The 26,152-nt window shown below is 34.9% G+C and overlaps 3 protein-coding genes, 1 long non-coding RNA gene and 1 pseudogene across 4 annotated transcripts; all 5 read right to left on the reverse strand.

The window, feature by feature from the left end:
• Positions 1-909: 909 nt before the first annotated feature.
• LOC148566024 (uncharacterized) lies at positions 910-1,742 on the reverse strand (annotated as a pseudogene).
• A 2,534-nt stretch (positions 1,743-4,276) lies between these two features.
• On the reverse strand, positions 4,277-5,099 carry LOC107642088 (uncharacterized). The gene is made up of 3 exons (XR_015883590.1): positions 4,950-5,099; positions 4,797-4,850; positions 4,277-4,708 (listed from the first exon to the last, which is right to left on the reverse strand). It is a non-coding gene; the product is annotated as an uncharacterized LOC107642088 (long non-coding RNA).
• Positions 5,100-5,788: 689 nt separating this feature from the next.
• Positions 5,789-9,069, reverse strand: LOC107641142 (uncharacterized). The gene is made up of 5 exons (XM_088487343.1): positions 8,452-9,069; positions 8,163-8,382; positions 6,689-8,049; positions 5,966-6,112; positions 5,789-5,842 (listed from the first exon to the last, which is right to left on the reverse strand). Exons 1-5 carry the CDS (start codon positions 9,067-9,069, stop codon positions 5,789-5,791), a joined length of 2,400 nt encoding a protein of 799 aa, XP_088343469.1.
• A 950-nt stretch (positions 9,070-10,019) lies between these two features.
• LOC148566025 (uncharacterized) lies at positions 10,020-11,475 on the reverse strand. The gene is made up of 3 exons (XM_088487344.1): positions 11,372-11,475; positions 10,629-11,069; positions 10,020-10,320 (listed from the first exon to the last, which is right to left on the reverse strand). Exons 1-3 carry the CDS (start codon positions 11,473-11,475, stop codon positions 10,020-10,022), a joined length of 846 nt encoding a protein of 281 aa, XP_088343470.1.
• Positions 11,476-13,184: 1,709 nt separating this feature from the next.
• LOC107641143 (replication protein A 70 kDa DNA-binding subunit B-like) lies at positions 13,185-16,395 on the reverse strand. The gene is made up of 11 exons (XM_088488411.1): positions 16,246-16,395; positions 15,864-16,131; positions 15,681-15,777; positions 15,461-15,582; positions 15,287-15,371; positions 15,060-15,192; positions 14,770-14,924; positions 14,518-14,651; positions 14,226-14,425; positions 13,787-14,092; positions 13,185-13,679 (listed from the first exon to the last, which is right to left on the reverse strand). Exons 1-11 carry the CDS (start codon positions 16,393-16,395, stop codon positions 13,509-13,511), a joined length of 1,821 nt encoding a protein of 606 aa, XP_088344537.1. The 3' UTR covers positions 13,185-13,508.
• Positions 16,396-26,152: the final 9,757 nt, after the last annotated feature.

Genomic DNA, 26,152 nt, shown 5'->3' on the forward strand with positions numbered 1-26,152 from the left:
AGGATTATACCGAAATGACGGAATACACAAGGAGAGGAACCTAGGTGCATCTCAAGAAAAGAGTTCAAATTAGAGACCTTTGGTAGGAAGAACAGAGCGTACAGAGTCAAAGAAGTCTCAGCTGATTCTGAAGAACATGGTTTGCGAATAGGGGTAACTCTAGTCATAGCGAGCACACAAGATTCAAGGATTACGCGCTTATACCAAGACAAGCTCAGACTCATCCTGGAAGAATAATATTCATGTGCACAAGGAGTAAAGTTAGAAAGGAAGTCAAGCTATTTAGGAAGAGCTCCGGATCGAATGTCAATGTAGGTTTCAAAAGAAGGATTAGATCGAGTCGCGAAGGTTCGTTAGCACACTCTCTCTGCATAAGGTTTCCTACCGTTCTCTTCCTTCTTCTCCAGCATAACCGATGCTTCCCACAAAGAAATAGTTGGTTAGGTAATTCCCTCTTCTAGTACTCCCTTCCACTCAATCCTAAATTCTACCGGTTATAATGATGTCTTCACTTGTGGTGCGATTGAAGTTAATCCGATTTCCGGTACTAAGCCTATCGCAAACTCGCTTCTCTCTGGAATGGAAGTTTTGACACACCTTCAAGAATTGTCTTAGAAACTCTCTCGTATAGAGATTTGGTTTCATCTCCACTTACCTCTGAACAATTAACATCTAAAGGTTGTGTTCGCTCTACTCCTCTTCCTCAAAGTTTCACCGTCACTAAATTCCAAACAATAACTCCGCATAACCCTCAACACTCCTGATTCCTTAGATATAGTCCAACCTACTTCCACTACGTCACTTAATCCTTAACCTTCAAAAGTATAACCACCCTGATTCCACTGCGTCATTCTGACTCTCATCCTTTAAGAACCTAGTCACTCATCTAAGTTAGTTAAGTATCGCTCTATCTTAACAACTAGTAGTCTTCGACTAACCATCGGTTCGGACTCCACGATCATCAAAACTTGTCGTGCTTCACAAATGGATCATACATATATTAATGATACGCAAGGTAGTTAAAAACTCAACTGCTAGCTTATGATTACCTCGGGTCTGAAGATCGGATTCGACTGCATCCTGGCGTTTCTTGTGTGGACAGTCTCGAGCTATATGCCCCGACTTCTCGTACTTGTAACATACGCCTAATCCGGCCCTGCACGGTCTGTTTGGATGGTACTTCTTGCACCTTGGGCACCTTAAATCATCCAGTTGAGTACTAGTTTTCCCTTTAGCATTCGGATCCGAACGGTTATCGTTCCTTCGGTCATTGCTCCAGTGCTGAGAATGTGAAGCGACAAAGCGATTCTTTTTGAAAGTTTAGCTCCTCGGTGTAATCTTTCCCTTTTTCTTTGTGAAGGGTTCTCGGTGATTACTTCTTGCTACCTCAGCCCTCCTTGAGCTTTCTCCCATTGTCTGACCCACATTAACCTGCTCCAGATAACTAAGTGGTACCCCTGTATTCGGAGCATTATGTCCACCTTCATATTCATTATCATCATTGTTGCCAGTTCCAGCTTGTGGTTCCATTCCACCCATTACTCGGATGGTCGCGGCCGCAACAGTACCAATGGCAGCAACAACACTCATCATTGCGGTCACGATATCGGTCAAACTATCTATTGGTACGGTTACCTCATTAGCTCTCCGTCCTTGATCCCGATTACGCTCACGACTGCGCCCACGAGATGCCATTTGGTTCCTGTTCACACCAAACAAGTGATATCAAGGTGATCAGTCTCAATATCTCTAGTTTAGCATTTAAAGTCCCAAATGCATGCTCATGAGCATTCATGCCTCATATATCAGTTAGATACCCTAAATAGCATGTATAGACACCTAGAGTATGCCCAGAGGCATAATCAGTCCGTCCCTCAGGCTCTATAGGAACGAACTGCTCTGATACCATAATGTAACACCCTACTATACTTAATCTTATGCTTAAGTCATAAGACTGAGATAGTAAGGTATTACGACCTCTAAAAATAGTAATATATATATAATAATAGAGAAAAGATACTTAACTAGGAGCCTTGAAAAATGGGTAAAACAAAAATCGCAAAATAAAAAGCGCAACGCTCAGGAAAGGATTACTTGCGTGCTAAGAAACCTAATAGGAACATGATAAAGTTAAGCAAAAGAATAAAGGAAAGCCAAGGAAACAGCAAAACTATCCCCTGACTTAGCCTGCGAAGCTAAGGCTGGCCAGAGGATATATATATATATACACATATGAACACACATAGGTATCCCCAAAATATACCAAAATACCAAAATAAACTCCTATCTCTCCCTCAACCTCTAAGAGGAGCAGCATACACAAGTTACTTGGAGAGTAAGCTAAACAAATATATACATATATACAACCAAAAACCAAAATACACCCAAGGACTACTTCGCTTCCCAAGATCCAGACGTCTAGCGAGGAGCCTCTCGACCTGCATCAGAAAAACAACAATACAATATGGAATGAGAACCGGAGGTTCTCATCATGGTAAAAGTGCCACGCGCATAAGAAATACGGTCCTGAGAATGCCATAGGCAATCCTAGAACTCCGTTATTCAATTATCCAACTTAAGTACTAAACAGAAGCCATAAACAGGGGTAGGTATTCTAAATCTGCCTAACTTACTCAAGTTCAAGCTTAACCTAACACCAAACCATTTCCTCCGTTTCCTCCATCCTTTCATCATTCAGAATGCAACAGAAACAAGCAACCAAACAAGTTCACGCACAAGTAATGATCAAATAGTACAAATAGCAAGTATAACAAATAGCGGGTAATATATATCAATTAGGCATACCCAGAAAATGCATAGCAATCAATACAAACAAATGCATATGATGCATGCCTGTCCTATGGCTGATGGGGCCCATCTGTCGGTTATCCAGCCAACTCGACAAGTCCGAAAACCTTAGACTGTCCCCCGTCGCGCATCCCCAAGAGTCTATGCATAGAGTTCACATTCATATTTCATAAAATCACTCAATGGGGGCTATCCATACCCGGGAATTTATACGTGCCCGGTCACCCTTACGACGTAGGGTCAACAGAGTATCGAGATTCAACCTGGAACACGTGATGGCGAGCCACGGCTCTTACCCAGGGAACTCGTATCTCAGATAACATTATTCATAAGCCATTTCATAGTCATAATCATTATTTAATCATTCATCAAGTCATGGCATATTAACTCCTTTTATTAACAACCTCCATTTCACATTTTTTCATCGTCATTCCCTTATAATTCATCTTGATTACCCTTTCCGGGTCCTGACCAAACTTTTTATCAAACTCTTCTCATCCTTCTTAATATCGAATAATCTTAAAATCAACCTAACTCTAACATTAAATCAATCACATCACACGAGGATTGAACTTTAACTTCTCGAACTCATGACTATCACTAAGACATCCTCAACACTCTATTTTCTTTTTTGTTTCTAATATAGCAAATGAACTCTGAATTGCACAAACTTTATGTCCAGGCGTTTATATTGAAATAAGCTTTCTAACAAACTAAATATCATAATTTTTTGATTTTTCTAGCCTCAGGAATAAAGGAAAAACCGTGACTGCTCTGCAGTGCATAAAACCAGAAAAACAGCAGCAGCATGTGATATTCAAAATTCAATATAAAATCCAAGTTAAATCCAATGACTTTGAAAATTAATGTAGTTAAACTTTACTCATCCAGGTTTCTTTCTCAATTGGTTCTGAGTCAATAACATTTTTAATGAAAAAGTTACATTACCTGGAAGTTAAGTAAAAATGAGACAAAATCTGTTTTAAAAACCAACAAGCTTAGTACCTTTCAATTGGAATAACTTTTATTACAAAACTCCAATTAAGCTAAATTTTGATTTGAGAACCCCTAGCTCATCCAGAAAAAAGTGTGTCTTGGTTGCAACCCAATTTCTATTTAATTCTAAGAGTTACAAGCATTGGAAGTTGATGCATAGCTTGCTGAAATCTGTTTCTTTTCAGTTTTGACCACCAATATTCAAAAATTCACAGCTCCCAATCCTCAACTCTTAAAATTCTGAAATTTTAGAGAAATAAAGCAAGTTAATCAAATTTTATAACAAAATTGGTTTTGCTCCAAAACTCAACTCGTAGAAGTCGCAGCAAGACAAACAAGTTGCTGCCCTGTTTTTTTCTGCTGTTGGACAGATTTAACAATCTAACTTTAAAAATTTGCCATAAATTGTATATTTAACAAAAAGGTCCCAAATTTTTCAGTTTAGTTCCTTATATTTCCAAGTTTAGCCCAAACTTGGTCTCATACAATTCCGATCATTACATAATTAGTTACAGCATATACAATACCACCACAACACAACTCTACATCCTTATTAACAAACACCAATTCTAATCCATCATAAATAAATATAAGAGCACACCATTAATAACTTTCACACCTCATAATTCTAATATATAAATTCACTAACAAATCTATTCTAACAACATTACAAGGCTAATCATTAAATACAACAAACAATCCAACTTATTCTATGGTTCCTCTAACCTAAGTTTTCACAACACCGTAAATATTAAACGTGCGAAACTTAAACCATACCTTGGCCGATCACTTAATTCACCCAAGGCAGCCTCACAACTCAAAATTACAGCCCCTCCAAACTCAATCAAACAGCCCCAAACCAAGCTTGATCACCAACAAGCATCAACATTCACATACACACTACCTAAACCACAATTAACACATCCAATCATAACAACTCAATACCCAAATTCCTAAATTCATAAATTTCATTAGGGTTTAAGATCTCTTACCTTTACCCACTGATCCTTGGGCAATACCCACAAGAAATCAAGTCTAGTGGACCCCTAAAACATGAAAATCATCAAGGAATTGAGTTTCTCAAACCATAAACCCGAAATTCATATACCAGCAGAAATGGAGCTAGGAAAAAGCGATTCACTTACTGTTTTATTTGAATAGAATTGAAGAACTCAACGAGCCTGATGCGTGGCCGCAAACGGCTCGTCAATCGGAGCTCCGGATCAAAAGTTATCAAAGAAAGAAGATCAAGCTAGGTTTTGGAATTCATTCTCTTCTTCTCCATGCATTTACGCTGCTTCTGTTGTGTTCTAAGGCAGAAAATGAGCTTTAGCTCATTTATATACTGGGCTGGTTGGGCCCGCGGGCCTGGGTTGGACCCGGTTCAACCGGCTCGGCCCATTCGGCTCAATTTTGGGCCAAATTTTTCGAAATTGATATCAAAATTCTCGTTTTGTCGAGCTCTATCCTATTTTGATATTAGTTTTGCATATTTAATTTTCCTATTAAAAATTCGATTTATTGACTAATTATATACCGATTTTAGCGGGGTTTACATGATCCATAAATATAAAAAAACATAAGTAGAAATTTCATCTTTCTAATCATTATAAGAACCAAAATATTAATAAAATAGACAAACCACATACCAAAAAAAAAACCTCAACAGCTAACAAAAGGAGAAATGATAATGAAATTAACACGAAATTGCAGACAACGAAGATGAAGAAGATGAATCCAATTGATAGACCATATTCAAATTAACATCAACTTCCAAAAACTGTAAAAAAGAACATGAACCCAGAAACATACGAACCGAAATAGACAATTCACAAATTAGCAAATTCACAAAACCTAGACAGTAAAACCTGGATTAACAGTGTAGGAGATATGAAATTTGATCATAAGGATATACACAACGAACAAAAAGCAAAACAATGAAGACGAAAACAGGTTTGGAAGTAAAGGGGCCAGAAGAGTGTACCTAATTGATTGGTTGCAGATCTTCTATTTGAGACTCTATGGGAAAATCCTTAACCTGCAATGAATGACAAGGAACCAAAGACCGAAGAAATAGAGGCTGTACACAACATTTGGTAAGGCAGAGGGTAGTAGATCAAGAGATGAAAACAAAAGGGCTTGGGTTCAATTTGATGATTACCTGATCAACTAAATCCGCGAAAAAAGGGGCTTGCGTGAAGGAATCACAAGAAAAAATAGCTGATAGCGAAAGCAAAGAGGAGCACATGCACCCTTCCTGAGGAGAAGCCACGGTGGAGAAGAACGTCCATCTTGGATGTCTGCGGGCCTGAAACGCGGATAGCTCTCCACATCGGAGATGAAACCATGCGTATGCTAATATATAGTAATATATTCTATATTTATAAATCGTATGAATACTCTTCTTTCATAAGATCCTTTAATTTTCATTTAATAGAATCTAACGGTTCATAAAAATTGGTGCATCTAATGCACACAAAATGGTTGAGACGATTTTACACATACCCCAAAGAAACTGTCCCTCTCTAAAGAAAACATAGACCAAAACAAAACTATAAATTACACAGATAAGATTAGAATGTATAAGAAGAAACTACATTATATCTTATCAAAAACTTCTGTAAATACAACATTTTCAGTCCTGATAGGATCAACTAATCCATCATCACAAAGTAAAATCTTAAGATCATTTCTATTCCTAACTCGGGAAACAGCTACATAAAGTTGACCGTGACAAAACACAGGACGACGCAAGAACAATCCGACTGTTGATAATGTTTGACCCTGGCTTTTGTAACGACAAAGAAACCAGGAACTGACGGCGTTGGAATTTAAATGGTATAATCGTATCACTGGGAATCATATTCATTCTACTGATAAAAACTTTATCCCCAACATTGCTACCAGAAACAATATCCGCACCGATCACAGTTCTCCCTAAATCTCGCACAACAAGTCGGGTCCCATTACACAAACCCCCAACTGGATCAATATTCCTCAACAAAATAATAGGCACGCCTATTTTCAACTTCAACGAATGATTAGGTAGACCAGAACACCTAATCTGATTCAAGAATTCAACATTTATCCAATCAACATCAACATCAGAATAGACATCACTACCACATATCGAATCAGCACTGAGATAATTTTTCTCCTCCCCGGGCAACAAGTCAACTATATAATTGTTTATCTCTTCAACATTGTCGACAGTCGGAGCCAAAATTGCCCTATCCTGGAAAAAACTTGGATCACGAAAATTCTGAACCAAATTTGGATAGATTGTATTTACAATATCTTCCACTGGATTTTCCAAGACAGGAATGATTAGATCAGAAGGAATATCAACAAAAAGTTTATCATTGACCACTGTTCCACATCGACCTTCGCCGATTTGAAGTATCCAATCTGAAAATGACCTTAGCTCCTGAGGAGTTGATTGTTCCAATCCCATTGTTAACCTCATATTTTTCGTCAAAGACAAAACTTCGCAATATTTCCAGAGGACAGAAGAATTTATCGAAGCCATGACAATCTCAGCACGAGAACCTTTAGGAATAACTGGCAAGACCTGCCTGAAATCACCACCGAGAACAACCACCTTCCCACCAAAAGGTAAATCTTTATTCCTATCAGAGACCGAAACCATTATATCACGTAACGTCCTATCGAGTGCTTCAAATGCCAATTTGTTAGTCACCGGTGCCTCATCCCAAATAATCAAATCAGCCAATCGGACAACTTCAGCTTTTGCACTATCCTTCTTAATCCGACAAACAGTATCTTTAGTCAGCTCAACAGGAATATTGAACATAGAGTGAGCCGTCTTACCACCAGGTAACAACAAAGAAGCAATACCACTAGAAGCAACATTTATAACAATCCTTTTCTCAGATCGCAATCTAGCCAACAAAATCCTGTATAAAAAAATTTTTCCAGTGCCACCAAACCCATACACAAAAAAGAATCCGTGCCTCTTATTCGAGACACAATCAATAATTTTATCGTAGACCACCCTCTGTTCTTCATTTAACTTTAAGACATTTGCATCATGCTCACGAGTTAAAGAAACAGTGTCATACTGCAACTCACGCAGCAGCATCAAGTTGCTAAATTGAGAGACTAAACAGTTATTAGGAACCGGCATGCCAGCATAATTTCTCAATGATTTTCCATTACTCTGCAATAGTTTCTCAATCTCCAACAAACAAAATGTTTGCAACTCGTCCTGACTCATCGTTAGATCTATGTTTAACGATAATTAATAAATATTAGCACGATAATATAATTTCTGCAGTGTATGTGTCCGTGTGTGCCTGCTTGTCATATAATAAAATCACAATGAACAAAATTCTTACCAGGATATTGCAGCTCATGCCTTCTGCAATAAAGAATATCATCAGACAAATAAGCCCAATTTTGTTCCCAAACTGACAGAGGCCTTCCCATGGAACCAGATAGCAACAACATCACAAAAAATCTCCTTAGCTGTGCAGCGGACGCTACCTCGGTGACTTCCTTAATAGCAGAAACATACTCCTTATCATCTATCAAGAATCCCATGGCAGAACATGCCTCCTGGAATGTATCATAAGTAACACCATTCACGGTTCTTATACTTCAAAAACTGGTACAACCTCTCTGCACATTCAAAAGCATACGCATATAGAAAAGTTCACCAGATGAGGGATGAGCAAAACTCAATCTTCCAATTGAGAATCCCCTCTGTCTCAGCTTCCACTCCCTACTGTTCAAACAGTAGACAAATTTTCCTGGATATTCCACATATGTTAAAGACCGCCCATCCGGAAACCGCCTGTTGGCCATCATCCAAGCAGTAAACATCGTCAGCAAATCTTTGTTGCGCAAATAAACATGAGTTGTGATATCAGCATCATCGAATACAACATGCTGCTGGTTCGGCAAGTGAAAAGTCAACCTTTGTACTGACGGCCATCTATGATGAATATCATAAGCAAAAATTCTCCACATAGATTCAGACGGTGATAAATAACGACAATCATAATACTGCTTGATCTCATCAACCACCCGAGAAGATTCACCAACATTATATGTTTCTCCAACAGTTGCAGTCACCCGATCCGGACCCTTATTGATATACTTAAAAAGATACTTGATAACGTTTGACTTGTTACAGAACTCAAGATTTATGTGAGCTTGATATTTCATTAACAGTAGTGGATTATAAGGCACAACAAATCTGTTGTCAATATCAACGTCGTTAATCTTCACTGTCACACCCATATTACGACGTTTATATATCGGATAGCCATCTTCATCAAAGCTCGTTTGATCAACGAATCTTTTTGGATAAAATTTTGAGCACTTACCATCTTTCATGCAAGGAGAACTCGGTCTAAGTCGACCACAGGGACCATGGATCATGTACTTGGTGACGATATTATAAAGAGCCAAAATTTTGAGGGATTAGGTAGCTCGGCACAGATGAATTCATCAACAATTTTAACACTTTGTAAGTTGCTTTCCCCGTTAAGCCATAGTAACATGTGTGCATGTGGTAGACCTCTTTTTTGGAACTCAATAGTATACATACCTAAAAAATACAAAAGCATCATTAAGAAGCCAGACAACAACATGTTCGAGCACACCAGACAAAAATTGAAATGCCAAGGGAGAAATAACATACCTGCACTAAGTGGACCAAAAAACACACCTTCCTTGAGATCGCTTAGAAGGCATTTCAACTTAGCAAGAAAAACATGGCATGAGATATCAGGACGATCAGCGATGGGAATTCGCTCTCGCTCTGTGAATCGCTGAAATTCAGGCCAATTTGGATTACACGTAATAGTAAGGAATAAATCTGGATAGCCAAAATGTTTACAGATTGCCATCGCATCCTGACAATGATTAAACATATAACGTCTACCACCAGTGAAGGAAGAAGGCAAGATGACTCGTGTCCCAATGGAAGAAGCTTTGTCATCACCACGACGCATAGTCTCTTCTATTCCTTGAAGCACTTCCCCTCTAATTGTACTTTGCTTCATTCTAATCTCATACAACCTCTGTGACTCAATCATGGTAAAACAGTCAACAACAAATTGTTGAAATAATCGCCTATACTTGTGAATAATTCCATCTTCTTACTCCCTAATCTGCAAATGAAAACATATGAATTCCCTGAGAGAAACCCTTGTTCTCCTTCCAGGGACATATCCCTCCTGTTGACCTCAATAAGGAATATTCAACTGGTAACCATCCTCGCCATATGGAAACAACAACGGATACTGTAAAGGCCAATATAGAGCATGAGTTTCATAGATACGTTGCAACTGACCAGCAGTAGATCGAACAATAATGTCACGACCATGATCCGACGAATCAAAATCTCCAACAATCAAAGCAGCAACTTCGTCACAAGAGGGAGTATTGTAAGTTCCTCGATCAACCTTCCTATGTGAATACAACTTCAAAGAGAAGATCTCGATGGATGACACTGATAGAATTCTCTGACTCTTCGAAATGAATGTGCTATGACATTATGAGTATCGATCATTTGCAATAACTCAGTTATCAATTCTTTATCTATCTCAGATGTTTGCCTAAAACAAATATACATTAACCACAAAAATATATTTAAAAACCACACAGAATACAATTTTGATATGTTTTGATAAATCATTATCAGTCAGAAATTATTAATAATGCATTATAACGGGAATAAAACACAATATAACTATGCAATGACAGATATAAACATGTTTTTCAATGCAAATAACATTAAAACATCAGGGAAATAAAATAAAAAAAACTTAACAAGAAAATTTCAAAACACATACCGAAAGATTCCCTGCCTATGCATTATCTCATGCTGAGTGTCGTATATATATAATTGCGCAAATTTAGGCTTCTGACCAGGATCTGGGAGCAAACTTCCAATTCGATGATAATTTTGACCAGCTATTATAAATTGCGGTGGACCACTCCCATCATTCACTGAATCCAAAACCTTACCACCAAGAGACGTGAAGGCAAACATACTATTATAAGATCGAATATTTTTTTGGAAATACAAACTCTTCCTATCATGTCCATTAATCAAATTATATAGCAGATCTGGGGGCTTTCGGAGATAAGGTAACTGTATTTTCCCTTTCGAGCAATAAACAGTAAAAACAGGACGATTAATTGTAGAGTCTCTTTCAACACATTCTGATAACCAGAAACACGTCCCACAGATTGAACATTCATAGTTAGGATCACCAACATCAAGACAACCTAGTAAAGATAGAACAGAAAAAAATATGCATAACAATAAAAAAAAGTTTTATCTCAATTAGATGGCATGAAATAGATTCAACATAAAATGAATAAACCATTAGCTTACTAATATAATATATAATAAATAATTGAGTCGTTTAAATTTTGTCAAAAGAATATATCACAAAACACTATTTCTATTTTACACTGCCTGAATAATATCTCATCACAGAAGCACAATGGAATCTTTTAAAAGTAAATTAATAAAATTTCTATTTGACTATTCTTGAATAATAGATGATTTAAGAAAGAGAGCGTATCTTGTATCTCACTTTGCAAGAACAGAGGATGATCAATAACAGAACCAACTTGACTGAGTGAATTTATCGAAGGATCATATATTTCTGATTGGTCTATATCACCCATTTTAATTAAAGATAACAACACAAATTTATGTAAATATATACTTCACAACCAAACATTAAAAAAAAATTAATGATGAAAGAAAAAATCAATTAATTATTTAATAATCAGCATGCAGATTAAACATTAAAAATGTAATAAACTACAAAAACCAATCTGAATTAGCATTGATTTATTAGATAACTAAATATAAATAAAGCTTAATGCACATTGAAGAACAGTTTGATTTTACTTAATGGTAGAATAGACTTTGTTTCATTATTTTAACCACTTATACTAATTGTCTAGGTTGCAATTAAATAAGCTAAATCACTATTAGAATGATTTTGTATTTTTAGACTTTAATCAGTCTATTGCTCCATAGAATCCTGTAAAATTTTTAACCAAGTACGTATATTTTTTTTCACTATCAAGGGAGGCATAATTGAAAACACTAAAAGAAAAAAAAATTTCACAGACAGAACTAAAAGGAAAAATATTTATATCGAACTAATAGGAGATTTCAAAAAAATAGAGGAAGCGACAGAAGAAATAAACTTTTCTTTAATATACAACTATTGATTATGACATCAAATTAAGAGAGTTTCAAGAAACACCCCTCGTCTATTATTTAGCTAGAAAAGTTAATTAATTAACTAATCACATGAATCCAATCACATAACGAAAAAACTCTTCATATTGTCCAAGACAAGAATAAACACTAATTAAACAATTTATTAACCTATAGTACTTGTGTATGTTTGAAACAACAATATAAATTAAACCTATATACTGATCTAAATCATTCCATAGAGAATTTTATAACAGTGTAAAAAAACAATAATAAATCAACAAGCCAATCTATTATTAGATGTAAATCCAAAGAACTTAAAATATAACTTAACAAAAACAAATTTGGACAGGGATAAAAAACTTAAAGATATTATTATACCTGAGAAGATAATATTTGAACTCTGATTAACATTCTGGGACACCTCAACTAAATTTTCTAAAAAATAAAAATAAAGAAAAACATTGGAAACATATAAAATAAACAGATAAATTTTTATAAACACAAAGATTAACTAAAAAAATATAGGTAGAGCAAAAAAATTACCCATATAATCATTAAAAGAGAGAGCAGGCATCGAGGAATCGAGGACCTCTAAAACATTAAAAAACAAAAGAAAATTACAAAACATTCCCATAGATATAAAATCACTGAGAAATGGAACATAAAACACTAAAAATATCACGAAGGTCAATTCAGTACTGACCTCTTTCATTTCGATGGTGACTTTGTGTTCGCTTTCTTTTCAAAGAATTTCGCCTATATTCTCTAGCACGAACAGAATTATGAGACATCTTTGTTACTCGTACTAAAGAAAACAAGAGGTTGAAACATAAATCGCAAAAACTACCCTTAATTCATTGCCCAAAAGACATCCACATTGTTAAGTTCATATAAGCAAGAGGTAAAAAAAATGGGGGGTGATTGGGAAGAGAACTTGTGAAACACACCAACAAATAACTTATATAACCATGCACACCTTTGATAACACAGAACATAAAAATAATAAAATATTATAATCAACACCAATAACCAATTGACATGAAAAGATAAAGTTGTACAACAATAAAGAAATAAAAATAAGAACTGCGGCATTTCATTAAAATACTGATAGTGAGACACAATTACATATGGGTATCTCTCCTATGATAAGGAGGATCCCAATATCTGATACATATCCTAGTATGTAACCTAAAGAGGGTACAACATTGAAAATGTGTCCAATCCCTAGCAAAGTCACTATTACAAAAGGAGGAGTTGACAATAGACATAGTTGGCACACGACACGAGCCAACAGAAAAGAAAAATCCCTATATCTGACAATCCTATTTGTTGGACACAATCCAAAAAGGTCAAATCAAAATACCATCCAGCTAGCATGATTACATTTCGATGTATTTGGAATCACAAGCCTTCCTAAACACTTGTAGATATACTATATAAACTACCTACACCTAGACACAACAGCTCAATTCCACACCTTAGATCAAACTCCATTAACCTTGGCAATCTTGAATCCACGCCCATCTGCATCAACAGCCGCCTCTTCAAATTGGGGATTCAGATTCCTCTTGCCCTTGGAGGTGACAACATCATTTTCATGAATAAGCTTCTCTCCATATTTAGAAGGTGCATCAATAACGTGGGACAACACCTCCTATCAGAAAGAAATTAACAAAAGGTATGAAAGTCATCCAAGAAATGCAAAATCCATTTAGAAACAACACACATAGGAAGGAGGGAGAAAATATTATATAACAACACCTGAGTTTCTTTTTCTGGTGAGCTAAGCAATATATCTATTTCAGCAGAAAGATCATCACTAACAGTATCATTGCTAGGTGTTTTCCCATCTTTTCCATGTTCACCATTAATTAAGGAAGCAAACTCAGTCCTTCCAAAAATAGGAGGCTGTTTTCCAGCCAGAAAATCTATAAGAACTGGGGATTTAGATAAAATCCCAGAAGACTCACCAGAAACTTTTTCACTTTTGATAAAATTCTTTGATGAATCCTTCTTAACACCAATATCACCTTTTCCAGAGGGAACAGATTTGTGTAAATCAGCCTCCTATTCATATGCCACAGGAATTTAATAATACATAAGACCGTAAGAAAAATTAAACACAGCACAATAAATAAATAAAAAAAAGGAACAAAACATGAATTTACACAATCTAAAAATAATTATATTTATATCTAACCTTTTTTGGGGTAGACTCATCATCAGCATCATAATCGGGAAGCTCAAACATGGCAATAATCGTGGGATCATCACATATTCTCCTAACTCGGAAAGTGCCATAAAATGTATCATGTGGCACACCTTTGGTATCAACCTTCAGCAGTAACTTCTTTCCAATGAGCCCTTGGAATATGGGAGGATAAGTATCCCACATACAAGCTATTTTGAAAATAATACATAACAAATACAGAGTTTAAATAACACATATAACATCCCATAAAGTGAATAATACACTAAAGAAAACTTAGCACATACACTTGCATCTCTTTGAACCTCGGTAAACAAGTCAGCACATGATTTCTTAAGCAAATAAGATGCCTCACGATCAAAGAGAAGGAAAATACCCTCCCCACTATGATCTTCAACTGTTATTTTAATTTTAAATCTGCGGAGAAAGAAAGAAAGGAACACAATGATTCGGAATAAAAAATACCAAGAAACATTATTTTCATAAACAATCCACAAGACAAAATGAAAAGACATTTTGAAAAAAAATTTCTGACCTTAGAGTCACATTAGTTATGTGCTTCAAACAAAAATCACAGTAATATGCACCATTTTGAGGATAGATACCCTTTCCACACACACAAGCAGAATACCACCAACCTCCATCCTCGACAATACCTTGGATTATACCAAAAATGATAAAAGAACCCTCCTATGCAATCAGCATTTCAAAATTTGTTAAGAATATGAATGGAAAAATAGATCTGGAAATTGTTCTTTAATTTTTCTTTTCAGTTCATTTCTGTATAAAATAAGCATAAACACAACTAACTCAGAAGAAGACAACCTCATTGTTATCTTGAAGCTCTTCAATAGTGCATTTTCTAGTTAAACGCATGAAATCATCTTCCAAGGATACAACTTTACCCTCATTTGCAATAAATAGTGGCTGGGTACCGTTGACACCTTGCTCAACCATACTATAAAAAAAATATGCAAATACTTGTACTTGTTATTCCAGATTGGTTGTAAATAAAGAATACAATAAAAATCAACAAAATAAAACATCATAACCTCTGCCTGAATTCAACAACTTCAGGAAGATCAGGATTAAATAACATTTGAGTGGCATATATCAAATTTTGAAGCCCTACTTGACCTACACAACAATAGAGAAATAGTCTAGCAAAGTTTATTGCAGACAACACCTAGAGTAGCAATGAGATGTACAGAAAAGAAACAGTTTACCCCTAAAGAACTTGACTTTAGCAAGTTGAATCACTACAACAGGCTGCTCCACATACCCAGAGGCAAGGAAATGATTTACTTGATTAACATAGTCCCCAAACAATGCACATCGCACTGTAAGACTAAAACTCAAAACATGACAAAGGATCAAATAGAAAACAAGCAAAAAAGATGATCAAAACATAAAGAGAAAGCAGCAGAAATGACTCAATCAACATACTCTTTTGAACTTAATTCAAGCGCAATCATTTTCACAATTTTCCCCTCTTTTGCATACTCTTTCTCTTCTCCCACTGAAGTTAAAAGGCCAATGACATCTATTCCAAATAAACAGAACCTATTAAATATTGAAATGATTTGTTAAAAAAACTTGAATAACAGCAAACCAAGAAGATAGACACACCAACTAAAAAATCATAATCTTGGGTCATGTTTAGCAGCTCAGAAAAAGGAAGCATGTTGAAACAAGTCTTAGGGATAACATATTCATCAACAGCTACAATAGTGGTTCGGTGAAGGAAAACCAATTTGAATTCATGAGAAGTTGCTCTATAACTACCATGATTTGACACAACAGTAAAGTATGCCATTCTATAAACTTGACCTTCAACTATATGATCCCTAAACCTATTAAGGAGTGGTTTCTTAACTGTAGCTTGAATTTTTCTACACTGAAAATCCAACAAAAGAACAAAATCAGATCAGTGAAACACATCATTTAAAATTGGAAACTTAAAAAACAACAAGTAACACCATATTTAAAAGAGAAACTAATAGGGTCTAACATGCTCATCAAGGAGAATCATCTCCATTGAGTTAGGAACATCATGATTCCCAAAAGAGGGTACAACCCAAAGCCTTAGAACCCTAACTTTCAGCCTCCAAGCCTCTCTAGGAGGATGCATCTTAGAAATCATATCAAATGGAGGAGGCATTGCAGAAAAAAAAAAAGAAACAAAGGAGGTAAATAGAGTTGATGAAATAGATCAAATGTAAACAGAAGAATTCTGATGTAGATAGAGCTTAGGAGGAAATAGAAGAAAGCAGAATGTTTGTGCATTGAATGTGCATCACCAACCATCATTTTATAGAAAAAAAATCAAGGGCTTTTGGCTCACCTTTTTGAATTCAAATTGAATTGAATATGGAAAATGGAGGGAAAATAAAACATGAGTCCATATCCATCTCCATAGAGACAACTAATGAAAGGGGCAAAACCTGAACCAACACAAAAACAGCAAAAACAAGTGAAACTTTCAAGAAATCAACAATTAGGGACCAAAAAATGAGATATCACACCATACCTGCTATAGTGCACCTACATGTCATCACACCATAGGGAAGGCAGTCATCAACTACCCCAAACAATCATTATACTCATGGGAATGAGAGTTGGTAAATGTCTTAGGTAGGCATACATTGGAAACAGCAAAATGAATGGGAAAAAAAAGGTATACAGAAACATCAATAAAAATCTATCAATCACATCAACATTCAGGAAATGGGTGAGAATGAAACCTCTTACCTTGATAATGATTGCCAAATTTCCAATGAGGAATAAATAGCACAACCGTATTATGTGTGCAGAAGAGATTTTCATGCGAACAGCAGCTGGTGGATAGATTTTTCTTTGGATAAAGAGATGTGCTAGTTAGATAAACAATACCATGGAGACATTTTACTCGCACAAGGCCATTCTTTTCTCAATGAACCTCTTAAATTCAGCCCAAAGAGCTTTATGTCCATCCAACAGCTGATATATAAAATAATGTTTACACAAAGAAAAAAAATATGTAATGCAAATCAGTTGAACTCAAAAAATAAATAAATGACCAGCAGGCTATACATCAATCTCTGTCAATCACATAACCATGGATAGAAAACATTAACCACCAAACCAATTCGTTGATAATGATTCTCACAACCCACATGCAACCAGCAATTCATTTTAGGTAAACTTAATGGATTTGATGGACATAGCTTAAAAAAAAAAAAGAAAGATTCATCACTGGCATTATTGAATCAGAATTGAAATGGGAATGCACGACTTGAACAGCAGAGAATCGAATTGGGACGGAAAAACTTGAATGGGAGTGGCAAAAGCATATTCCTTTAAAACAGAAGTACAAAAATTCATGACAATCAGCTCTACTTCTATGCAACAGGCGAAATATAGAGCACTCTTTGCATAACCACTAAAGAATTCAGATGCAAGTGAGTTGACTAACAAAAGCTTTCATCAAAATGCAAATCAAAATGCAAAAAAATCACCAAGAAGCTATCAATCAATTCCTATCAATCACATCACCGCTCATCAAATAGACTACTTAGAAGAGAATTCCCTAGAAACACAAACAGTGGACTGAGGCCATGTGATTGTGAGAAAGCCACCTCCTTCCTATCAATCACATCACCACTGACTAAATAGATATAAGATGGAATGAAATTGACCTAAAATCAAAACATCAAAACATATAAATAAACAACCAGCAAGCTATACATCAATTTCTGTCAATGACATCACTACCAATAGAACAGATTAGGTACAAAACCCATTCCCTCATCATGATTCACACAGCCCACATGTAACCACCAAATCACTTGATCTAAACTTGATGGATTTGTTGAATATACAGAAAATAAAAAAATAAAAATAGATTCATAAAATTTTAATATTACATTCAATGGGTCTACTCTCAATATAATTATGAGAGTGCTTCATAAAATTTGAAATCAAACATAAAATGAAAGAACATGATCCTGAATACAGAAAACAGTATAAAAACTAAATGGATTTGTTGAATATATACAAAGTAAGAGATTAAAAATAGATTCATCAGTTGATATATAGGATTTAATGGCTCTACTTTCGATATAATTAAATGAAGCACACAAATGCATCACAATTAGTTGTAATTGTATGAAAGAGGCTCACCTTTTTGAATTCAAATTGGATATGGAAATGCAGGGAAAACAAAATATGAGTCCATATCCATCTCCATTCAATGCCATAGAGACAACTAATGAGAGGGGAAAAACCTGAACAAACACAAAAACAGCAAGAACAAGTGAAACTTTCAAGAAATCAAGAGATAGGGACAAAATCAAACCATACCTGCTACAGTGCACCTAGATGTCATTTCACCATAGGGAACGCAGTCAAAAACTACCCAAAAAATATCATTGTACTCATGGCATTCAGAGTTGGTAAATGTCTTAGGTAGGCATACATTGGAAACAGCAAATGAATTGGAAAAAAAAAGTATATATATAAACTGGAAAAAAAAATATACACAAGCATGAATAAAAATCTGTCAATCACATAACCACCAATAGAATACATTAGCTACAAAACCAATTCCTTGATAATGATTCTCACAACCCACATGCAACCACCAATTCACAATAGGTAAACTTAATGGATTTGATGGACATTGCTTAAAAAAAACAAAAAAGGAAATTAGAATCAAAATGGAAATAAGATTAGAAATTGCTAGATTCAGCCCAAAAAATCCAAATAGATTACTGAATTAAAATGGAAATTAGAATACAAAAGTTGAATAGGAGAGAATGAAATTGGGAATAAATTGACCTAAAATTAAATCAAACTATATAAAGGAACAACCAGCAAGATATACACCGATTCTTGTCAATCACATCACCACCAATAGAACAGATTAGGTAGAAAACCCATTCCCTCATCATGATTCACACAGCCCACATGTAACCACCAAATCACTTGATCTAAACTTGATGGATTTGTTGAATATACAGAAAATAAAAAAATAAAAATAGATTCATGAAATTTTAATATTGCATTCAATGGGTCTACTCTCAATATAATTATGAGAGTGCTTCATAAAATTTGAAATCAAACATAAAATAAAAGAACATGATCCTGAATACAGAAAACAGTATAAAAACTAAATGAATTTGTTGAATATATACAAAGTAAGAGATTAAAAATAGATTCGTCAGTTGATATATAGGATTTAATGGCTCTACTTTGGATATAATTAAATGAAGCACACAAATGCATCACAATTAGTTGTAATTGTATGAAAGAGGCTCACCTTTTTTAATTCAAATTGGATATGGAAATGCAGGGAAAACAAAATATGAGTCCATATCCATCTCCATTCAATGCCATAGAGACAACTAATGAGAGGGGCAAAACCTGAACAAACACAAAAACAGCAAGAACAAGTGAAACTTTCAAGAAATCAAGAGATAGGGACCAAATCAAACCATATCTGCTACAGTGCACCGAGATGTCATTTCACCATAGGGAAGGCAGTCATAAACTACCCAAAAAAATCATTGTACTCATGGCATTCAGAGTTGGTAAATGTCTTAGGTAGGCATACATTGGAAACAGCAAATGAATTGGAAAAAAAAGTATATATATAAACTGGAAAAAAAATATACACAAGCATGAATAAAAATCTGTCAATCACATAACCACCAATAGAATACATTAGCTACAAAACCAATTCCTTGATATTGATTCTCACAACCCACATGCAACCACCAATTCACAATAGGTAAACTTAATGGATTTGATGGACATAGCTTAAAAAAAACAAAAAAGGAAATTAGAATCAAAATGGAAATAAGATTAGAAATTGCTAGATTCAGCCCAAAAAATCCAAATAGATTACTGAATTAAAATGAAAATTAGAATACAAAAGTTGAATAGGAGAGAATGAAATTGGGAATAAATTGACCTAAAATTAAATCAAACTATATAAAGGAACAACCAGCAAGATATACACCAATTCTTGTCAATCACATCACCACCAATAGAACAGATTAGGTAGAAAACCCATTCCCTCATCATGATTCACACAGCCCACATGTAACCACCAAATCACTTGATCTAAACTTGATGGATTTGTTGAATATACAGAAAATAAAAAAAATAAAAATAGATTCATGAAATTTTAATATTGCATTCAATGGGTCTACTCTCAATATAATTATGAGAGTGCTTCATAAAATTTGAAATCAAACATAAAATGAAAGAACATGATCCTGAATATAGAAAACAGTATAAAAACTAAATGGATTTATTGAATATATACAAAGTAAGAGATTAAAAATAGATTCATCAGTTGATATATAGGATTTAATGGCTCTACTTTGGATATAATTAAATGAAGCACACAAATGCATCACAATTAGTTGTAATTGTATGAAAGAGGCTCACCTTTTTGAATTCAAATTGGATATGGAAATGCAGGGAAAACAAAATATGAGTCCATATCCATCTCCTTTCAATGCCATAGAGACAACTAATGAGAGGGGCAAAACCTGAACAAACACAAAAACAACAAGAACAATTGAAACTTTCAAGAAATCAAGAGATAGGGACCAAATCAAACCATACATGCTACAGTGCACCTAGATGTCATTTCACCATAGGGAAGGCAGTCATAAACTACCCAAAAAAATCATTATACTCATGGCATTCAGAGTTGGTAAATGTCTTAGGTAGGCATACATTGGAAACAGCAAATGAATTGGAAAAAAAAGTATATATATAAACTGGAAAAAAAATATACACAAGCATGAATAAAAATCTGTCAATCACATAACCACCAATAGAATACATTAGCTACAAAACTAATTCCTTGATAATGATTCTCACAACCCACATGCAACCACCAATTCACAATAGGTAAACTTAATGGATTTGATGGACATAGCTTAAAAAAAACAAAATAGGAAATTAGAATCAAAATGGAAATAAGATTAGAAATTGCTAGATTCAGCCCAAAAAATCTAAATAGATTACTGAATTAAAATGGAAATTAGAATACAAAAGTTGAATAGGAGAGAATGAAATTGGGAATAAATTGCCCTAAAATCAAAACATCAAAACATATAAATAAACAACCAGCAAACTATACATCCATTTCTGTCAATGACATCACTACCAATAGAACAGATTAGGTACAAAACCCATTCCCTCATCATGATTCACACAGCCCACATGTAACCACCAAATCACTTGATCTAAACTTGATGGATTTGTTGAATATACAGAAAATAAAAAAATAAAAATAGATTCATGAAATTTTAATATTACATTCAATGGGTCTACTCTCAATATAATTATGAGAGTGCTTCATAAAATTTGAAATCAAACATAAAATGACAGAACATGATCCTGAATACAGAAAACTGTATAAAAACTAAATGGATTTGTTGAATATATACAAAGTAAGAGATTAAAAATAGATTCATCAGTTGATATATAGGATTTAATGGCTCTACTTTGGATATAATTAAATGAAGCACACAAATGCATCACAATTAGTTGTAATTGTATGAAAGAGGCTCACCTTTTTGAATTCAAATTGGATATGGAAATGCAGGGAAAATAAAATATGAGTCCATATCCATCTCCATTCAATGCTATAGAGACAACTAATGAGAGGGGCAAAACCTGAACAAACACAAAAACAGCAAGAACAAGTGAAACTTTCAAGAAATCAAGAGATAGGGACCAAATCAAACCATACCTGCTACAGTGCACCTAGATGTCATTTCACCATAGGGAAGGCAGTCATAAACTACCCAAAAAAATCATTGTACTCATGGCATTCAGAGTTGGTAAATGTCTTAGGTAGGCATACATTGGAAACAACAAATGAATTGGAAAAAAAAGTATATATATAAACTGGAAAAAAAAAATATACACAAGCATGAATAAAAATCTGTCAATCACATAACCACCAATTAGGGGTGTTCATAAAAAAACCAAAATGTGGTTAACCGGTTAAAAAACCATAACCACATTTTGGTTAACCAGTTTAATGAAACAATTTAAAAACCATATCCATATTTTTTAGAATTGGTTAACCAAAATCAAATTAAAAAAAACCGGTTTTTAACCGGTTAACCAAAACCAAAACCAAATTAAAATCAAAATCTAATTTCAAAACCAAATTACATACTCTTTCTCTCTCTCTCACTCTCTCTCTCTCTCTCTCTCTCTCCCCCTTCCTCTCCCTTTCTCTCTCCCTCCCTCTCCCCCTTACTCTCTCTCTCTCCCTCCCTTCTTTATCTCTCTTTCTCTCTCTCTCTCTCTCTCTCTCTCCTCTTTCTCTCCCTTCTCTCTCTCCTCCTATCTCTCTTTTTCCCTACTCTCCCTCTCTCTCTCTCTCTCTCTCTCATTTTCCTCTTTCTCCTCCTCTCATTTTCTCTCTCTCTCTCTCTCTATTCTCTATCCCCTTATTTCTCTCCCTTTTCCCTCTCTCTCCCTTTCCTTCCCCCCTCTCTCCCCTCTCTCTCTAACTCATTTTTCTCTTTATCTCCTCTCTCATTTCCTTCTCTTTTCGCTTCTCTCTCTCTCTCTCTCTCTCCTTTTTCCCTCTTTCTCTCCTCCTCTCTCTCCCCTATCTCTCTCTTTCCCTATCTTCCTCTCTTTCTCTCTCTCTCTCTCTCCCCTCTTCCTCCTCTCTCTCCCCTCCCTCTCTCTCTCTTTCTCTCTCCACCTCGTCTTTCTTTCTCTCTCCCTTGTCTCTCTATCCTTCTCTCCCTCTCTCCCCTTCCCTCTTTCTCTCTCTCCCTCTCTCTTTCTCTCCTTCTCTCTGCTCTCTCACTTCCTCTCTCTCTCTCTCTCTTTCCTTGCCCTCTTTCTCCCCCTCCATTCTCTCTCTTCCTCTCTCTCTCTCTCCCTCTCTCCCATATCTCTCTACTTTCTCCTCTCTTTTCCCTTCTCTCTCTCTTTCTCTCTCCCCTCTCCTTCCTCTCTCTCTCCTTTACCTCCCCTCTCTTTCTCTCTCTCTTTTTTCTTTTCTCTCTTTCTCTCTCTCGCTCATCTCTCTTTCCTTTTCTTCTTTCTCTCTCTCCTCCTCTTCCTCTCTTCATTTTCTCTCCTTCTCCTCTTTCTTTTCTTACTCTCTCTTTTCTCTTTCTCTCTCAACCTTCTCTCAATCTCTATCCCTCTTCTATCTCTTTTCTCCTTTTCTCTCTAAAGCGAGAGAGAAGAGAGAGAGGAGGCGAAGATAGAGGAGGAGAAAGAAAAAAAGGAGAGAGATAAAAAGAGAAAAGAAGGATAAGAGAGAGAGAAGCAGAGAGAGAAAGAGGACAAAGAGAAAGAAAGAGAGAGGGGAGAGAGAGAGAGGATGGGGAGAGAGAAGGAGAGAGAGACAGAAAAAGAGAAGGAGAGAGAGAAAAGAGAAGAGGGGAGAGAGGAGGAGAGAGGGAGAGGAGGGGGAGAGAGAGGGAGAGAAGGATAGAGAGAACGAAAGGGGAGGGGGAGAAAGAGGGGGAAGGGGAAAGAGAGAGATAGATAGAGAGAAGGGGGAAAGAGAGAAGAGAAAGAGAGGAGGGGGAGAGAGAGAAGAGAAAGAGAGGAGGAGAGAGAAAAATGGGAGAGAGAGAGAGAAAAGAAAGAGAAGAGGAGAGAGAGAGAGAAAGAGAAAAATTATTTATAGAAAATATTGAAAAGAGATAAGAAAGAAAAAGGAACGAAAGCAATGGAAGGGACTTCATTATTTACAAATGTTACTCGTATCATTTAGAAAGAAAAAAATTAGATTAAAAAAATTCAATTAAAAAAGGTTTAAAATTTTGGGTTTTTGTATGTAAAAATATTAATTTTTGTGTAAAAATCTATTTTTACATGTAAAAACCAATTTTATGGTATAAAAACCAATTTTTTAGTACAAACAAAAACCACCGGTTTTTTATATAAAAACCGGTTATCTTTTAAAAACAAGTTTTTATTTTAATAACCGGTTAAAAACCGGTTTTGAAATTCACTAACCGGTTACTAACCGGTTTCATCATGTAAAACCAATTTGGTTAATTAACTAAAACAATATTTTTGGTTAACCAAAAAACTGATTTGGTTTTTGGATTAACCAAACCATGAACACCCCTACCACCAATAGAATACATTAGCTACAAAACCAATTCCTTGATAATGATTCTCACAACCCACATGCAACCACCAATTCACAATAGGTAAACTTAATGGATTTGATGGACATAGCTTAAAAAAAAAACAAAAAAGGAAATTAGAATCAAAATGGAAATAAGATTAGAAATTGCTAGATTCAGCCCAAAAAATCCAAATAGATTACTGAATTAAAATGAAAATTAGAATACAAAAGTTGAATAGGAGAGAATGAAATTGGGAATAAATTGACCTAAAATTAAATCAAACTATATAAAGGAACAACCAGCAAGATATACACCAATTCTTGTCAATCACATCACCACCAATAGAACAGATTAGGTAGAAAACCCATTCCCTCATCATGATTCACACATCCCATATCTAACCACCAAATCACTTGATCTAAACTTGATGGATTTGTTGAATATACAGAAAATAAAAAAATAAAAATAGATTCATGAAATTTTAATATTGCATTCAATGGGTCTACTCTCAATATAATTATGAGAGTGCTTAATAAAATTTGAAATCAAACATAAAATGAAAGAACATGATCCTGAATACAGAAAATAGTATAAAAACTAAATGGATTTGTTGAATATATACAAAGTAAGAGATTAAAAATGGATTCATCCATTGATATATAGGATTTAATGGCTCTACTTTGGATATAATTAAACGAAGCACACAAATGCATCACAATTAGTTGTAAATGTATGAAAGAGGCTCACCTTTTTTAATTCAAATTGGATATGGAAATGCAGGAAAAACAAAATATGAGTCCATATCCATCTCCATTCAATACCATAGAGACAACTAATGAGAGGGGCAAAACCTGAACAAACACAAAAACAGCAAGAACAAGTGAAACTTTCAAGAAATCAAGAGATAGGGACCAAATCAAACCATACCTGCTACAGTGCACCTAGATGTCATTTCACCATAGGGAAGGCAGTCATAAACTACCCAAAAAAAATCATTGTACTCATAGCATTCAGAGTTGGTAAATGTCTTAGGTAGGCATACATTGGAAACAGCAAATGAATTGGAAAAAAAAGTATATATATAAACTGGAAAAAAAATATATACACAAGCATGATTAAAAATCTGTCAATCACATAACCACCAATAGAATATATTAGCTACAAAACCAATTCCTTGATAATGATTCTCACAACCCACATGCAACCACCAATTCACAATAGGTAAACTTAATGGATTTGATGGACATAGCTTAAAAAAAAAAAAGGAAATTAGAATCAAAATGGAAATAAGATTAGAAATTGCTAGATTCAGCCCAAAAAATCCAAATAAATTACTGAATTAAAATAGAAATTAGAATACAAAAGTTGAATAGGAGAGAATGAAATTGGGAATAAATTGACCTAAAATTAAATCAAACTATATAAAGGAACAACCAGCAAAATATACACCAATTCTTGTCAATCACATCACCACCAATAGAACAGATTAGGTAGAAAACCCATTCCCTCATCATGATTCACACAGCCCACATGTAACCACCAAATCACTTGATCTAAACTTGATGGATTTGTTGAATATACAGAAAATAAAAAAATAAAAATAGATTCATGAAATTTTAATATTGTATTCAATGGGTCTACTCTCAATATAATTTTGAGAGTGCTTCATAAAATTTGAAATCAAACATAAAATGAAAGAACATGATCCTGAATACAGAAAACAGTATAAAAACTAAATGGATTTGTTGAATATATACAAAGTAAGAGATTAAAAATGGATTCATCCGTTGATAT

The sequence above is a fragment of the Arachis ipaensis genome, chromosome B5 (assembly GCF_059453495.1).
Source record: "Arachis ipaensis isolate K30076 ecotype BB chromosome B5, ASM5945349v1, whole genome shotgun sequence".
NCBI classification, from domain to species: domain Eukaryota; kingdom Viridiplantae; phylum Streptophyta; class Magnoliopsida; order Fabales; family Fabaceae; genus Arachis; species Arachis ipaensis.

Coding starts and splice junctions, on each gene's coding strand:
- LOC148566025 (XM_088487344.1), bottom strand. CDS start 11,475: ATGGGTGATATAGACCAATCAGAAATATATGATCCTTCGATAAATTCA. Junction 11,070..11,371: donor TTCTTGCAAAGTGAGATACA/AGATACGCTCTC, acceptor TCTATCTTTACT/AGGTTGTCTTGATGTTGGTG. Junction 10,321..10,628: donor CATAGGCAGGGAATCTTTCG/GTATGTGTTTTG, acceptor ATAATGTCATAG/CACATTCATTTCGAAGAGTC.
- LOC107641142 (XM_088487343.1), bottom strand. CDS start 9,069: ATGGGTGTGACAGTGAAGATTAACGACGTTGATATTGACAACAGATTT. Junction 8,383..8,451: donor ATATGCGTATGCTTTTGAAT/GTGCAGAGAGGT, acceptor GATACATTCCAG/GAGGCATGTTCTGCCATGGG. Junction 5,843..5,965: donor TCGCGGATTTAGTTGATCAG/GTAATCATCAAA, acceptor CATTCATTGCAG/GTTAAGGATTTTCCCATAGA.
- LOC107641143 (XM_088488411.1), bottom strand. CDS start 16,395: ATGCCTCCTCCATTTGATATGATTTCTAAGATGCATCCTCCTAGAGAG. Junction 16,132..16,245: donor TGATTCTCCTTGATGAGCAT/GTTAGACCCTAT, acceptor TTGGATTTTCAG/TGTAGAAAAATTCAAGCTAC. Junction 14,426..14,517: donor TCAAAGAGATGCAAGTGTAT/GTGCTAAGTTTT, acceptor TTTTCAAAATAG/CTTGTATGTGGGATACTTAT.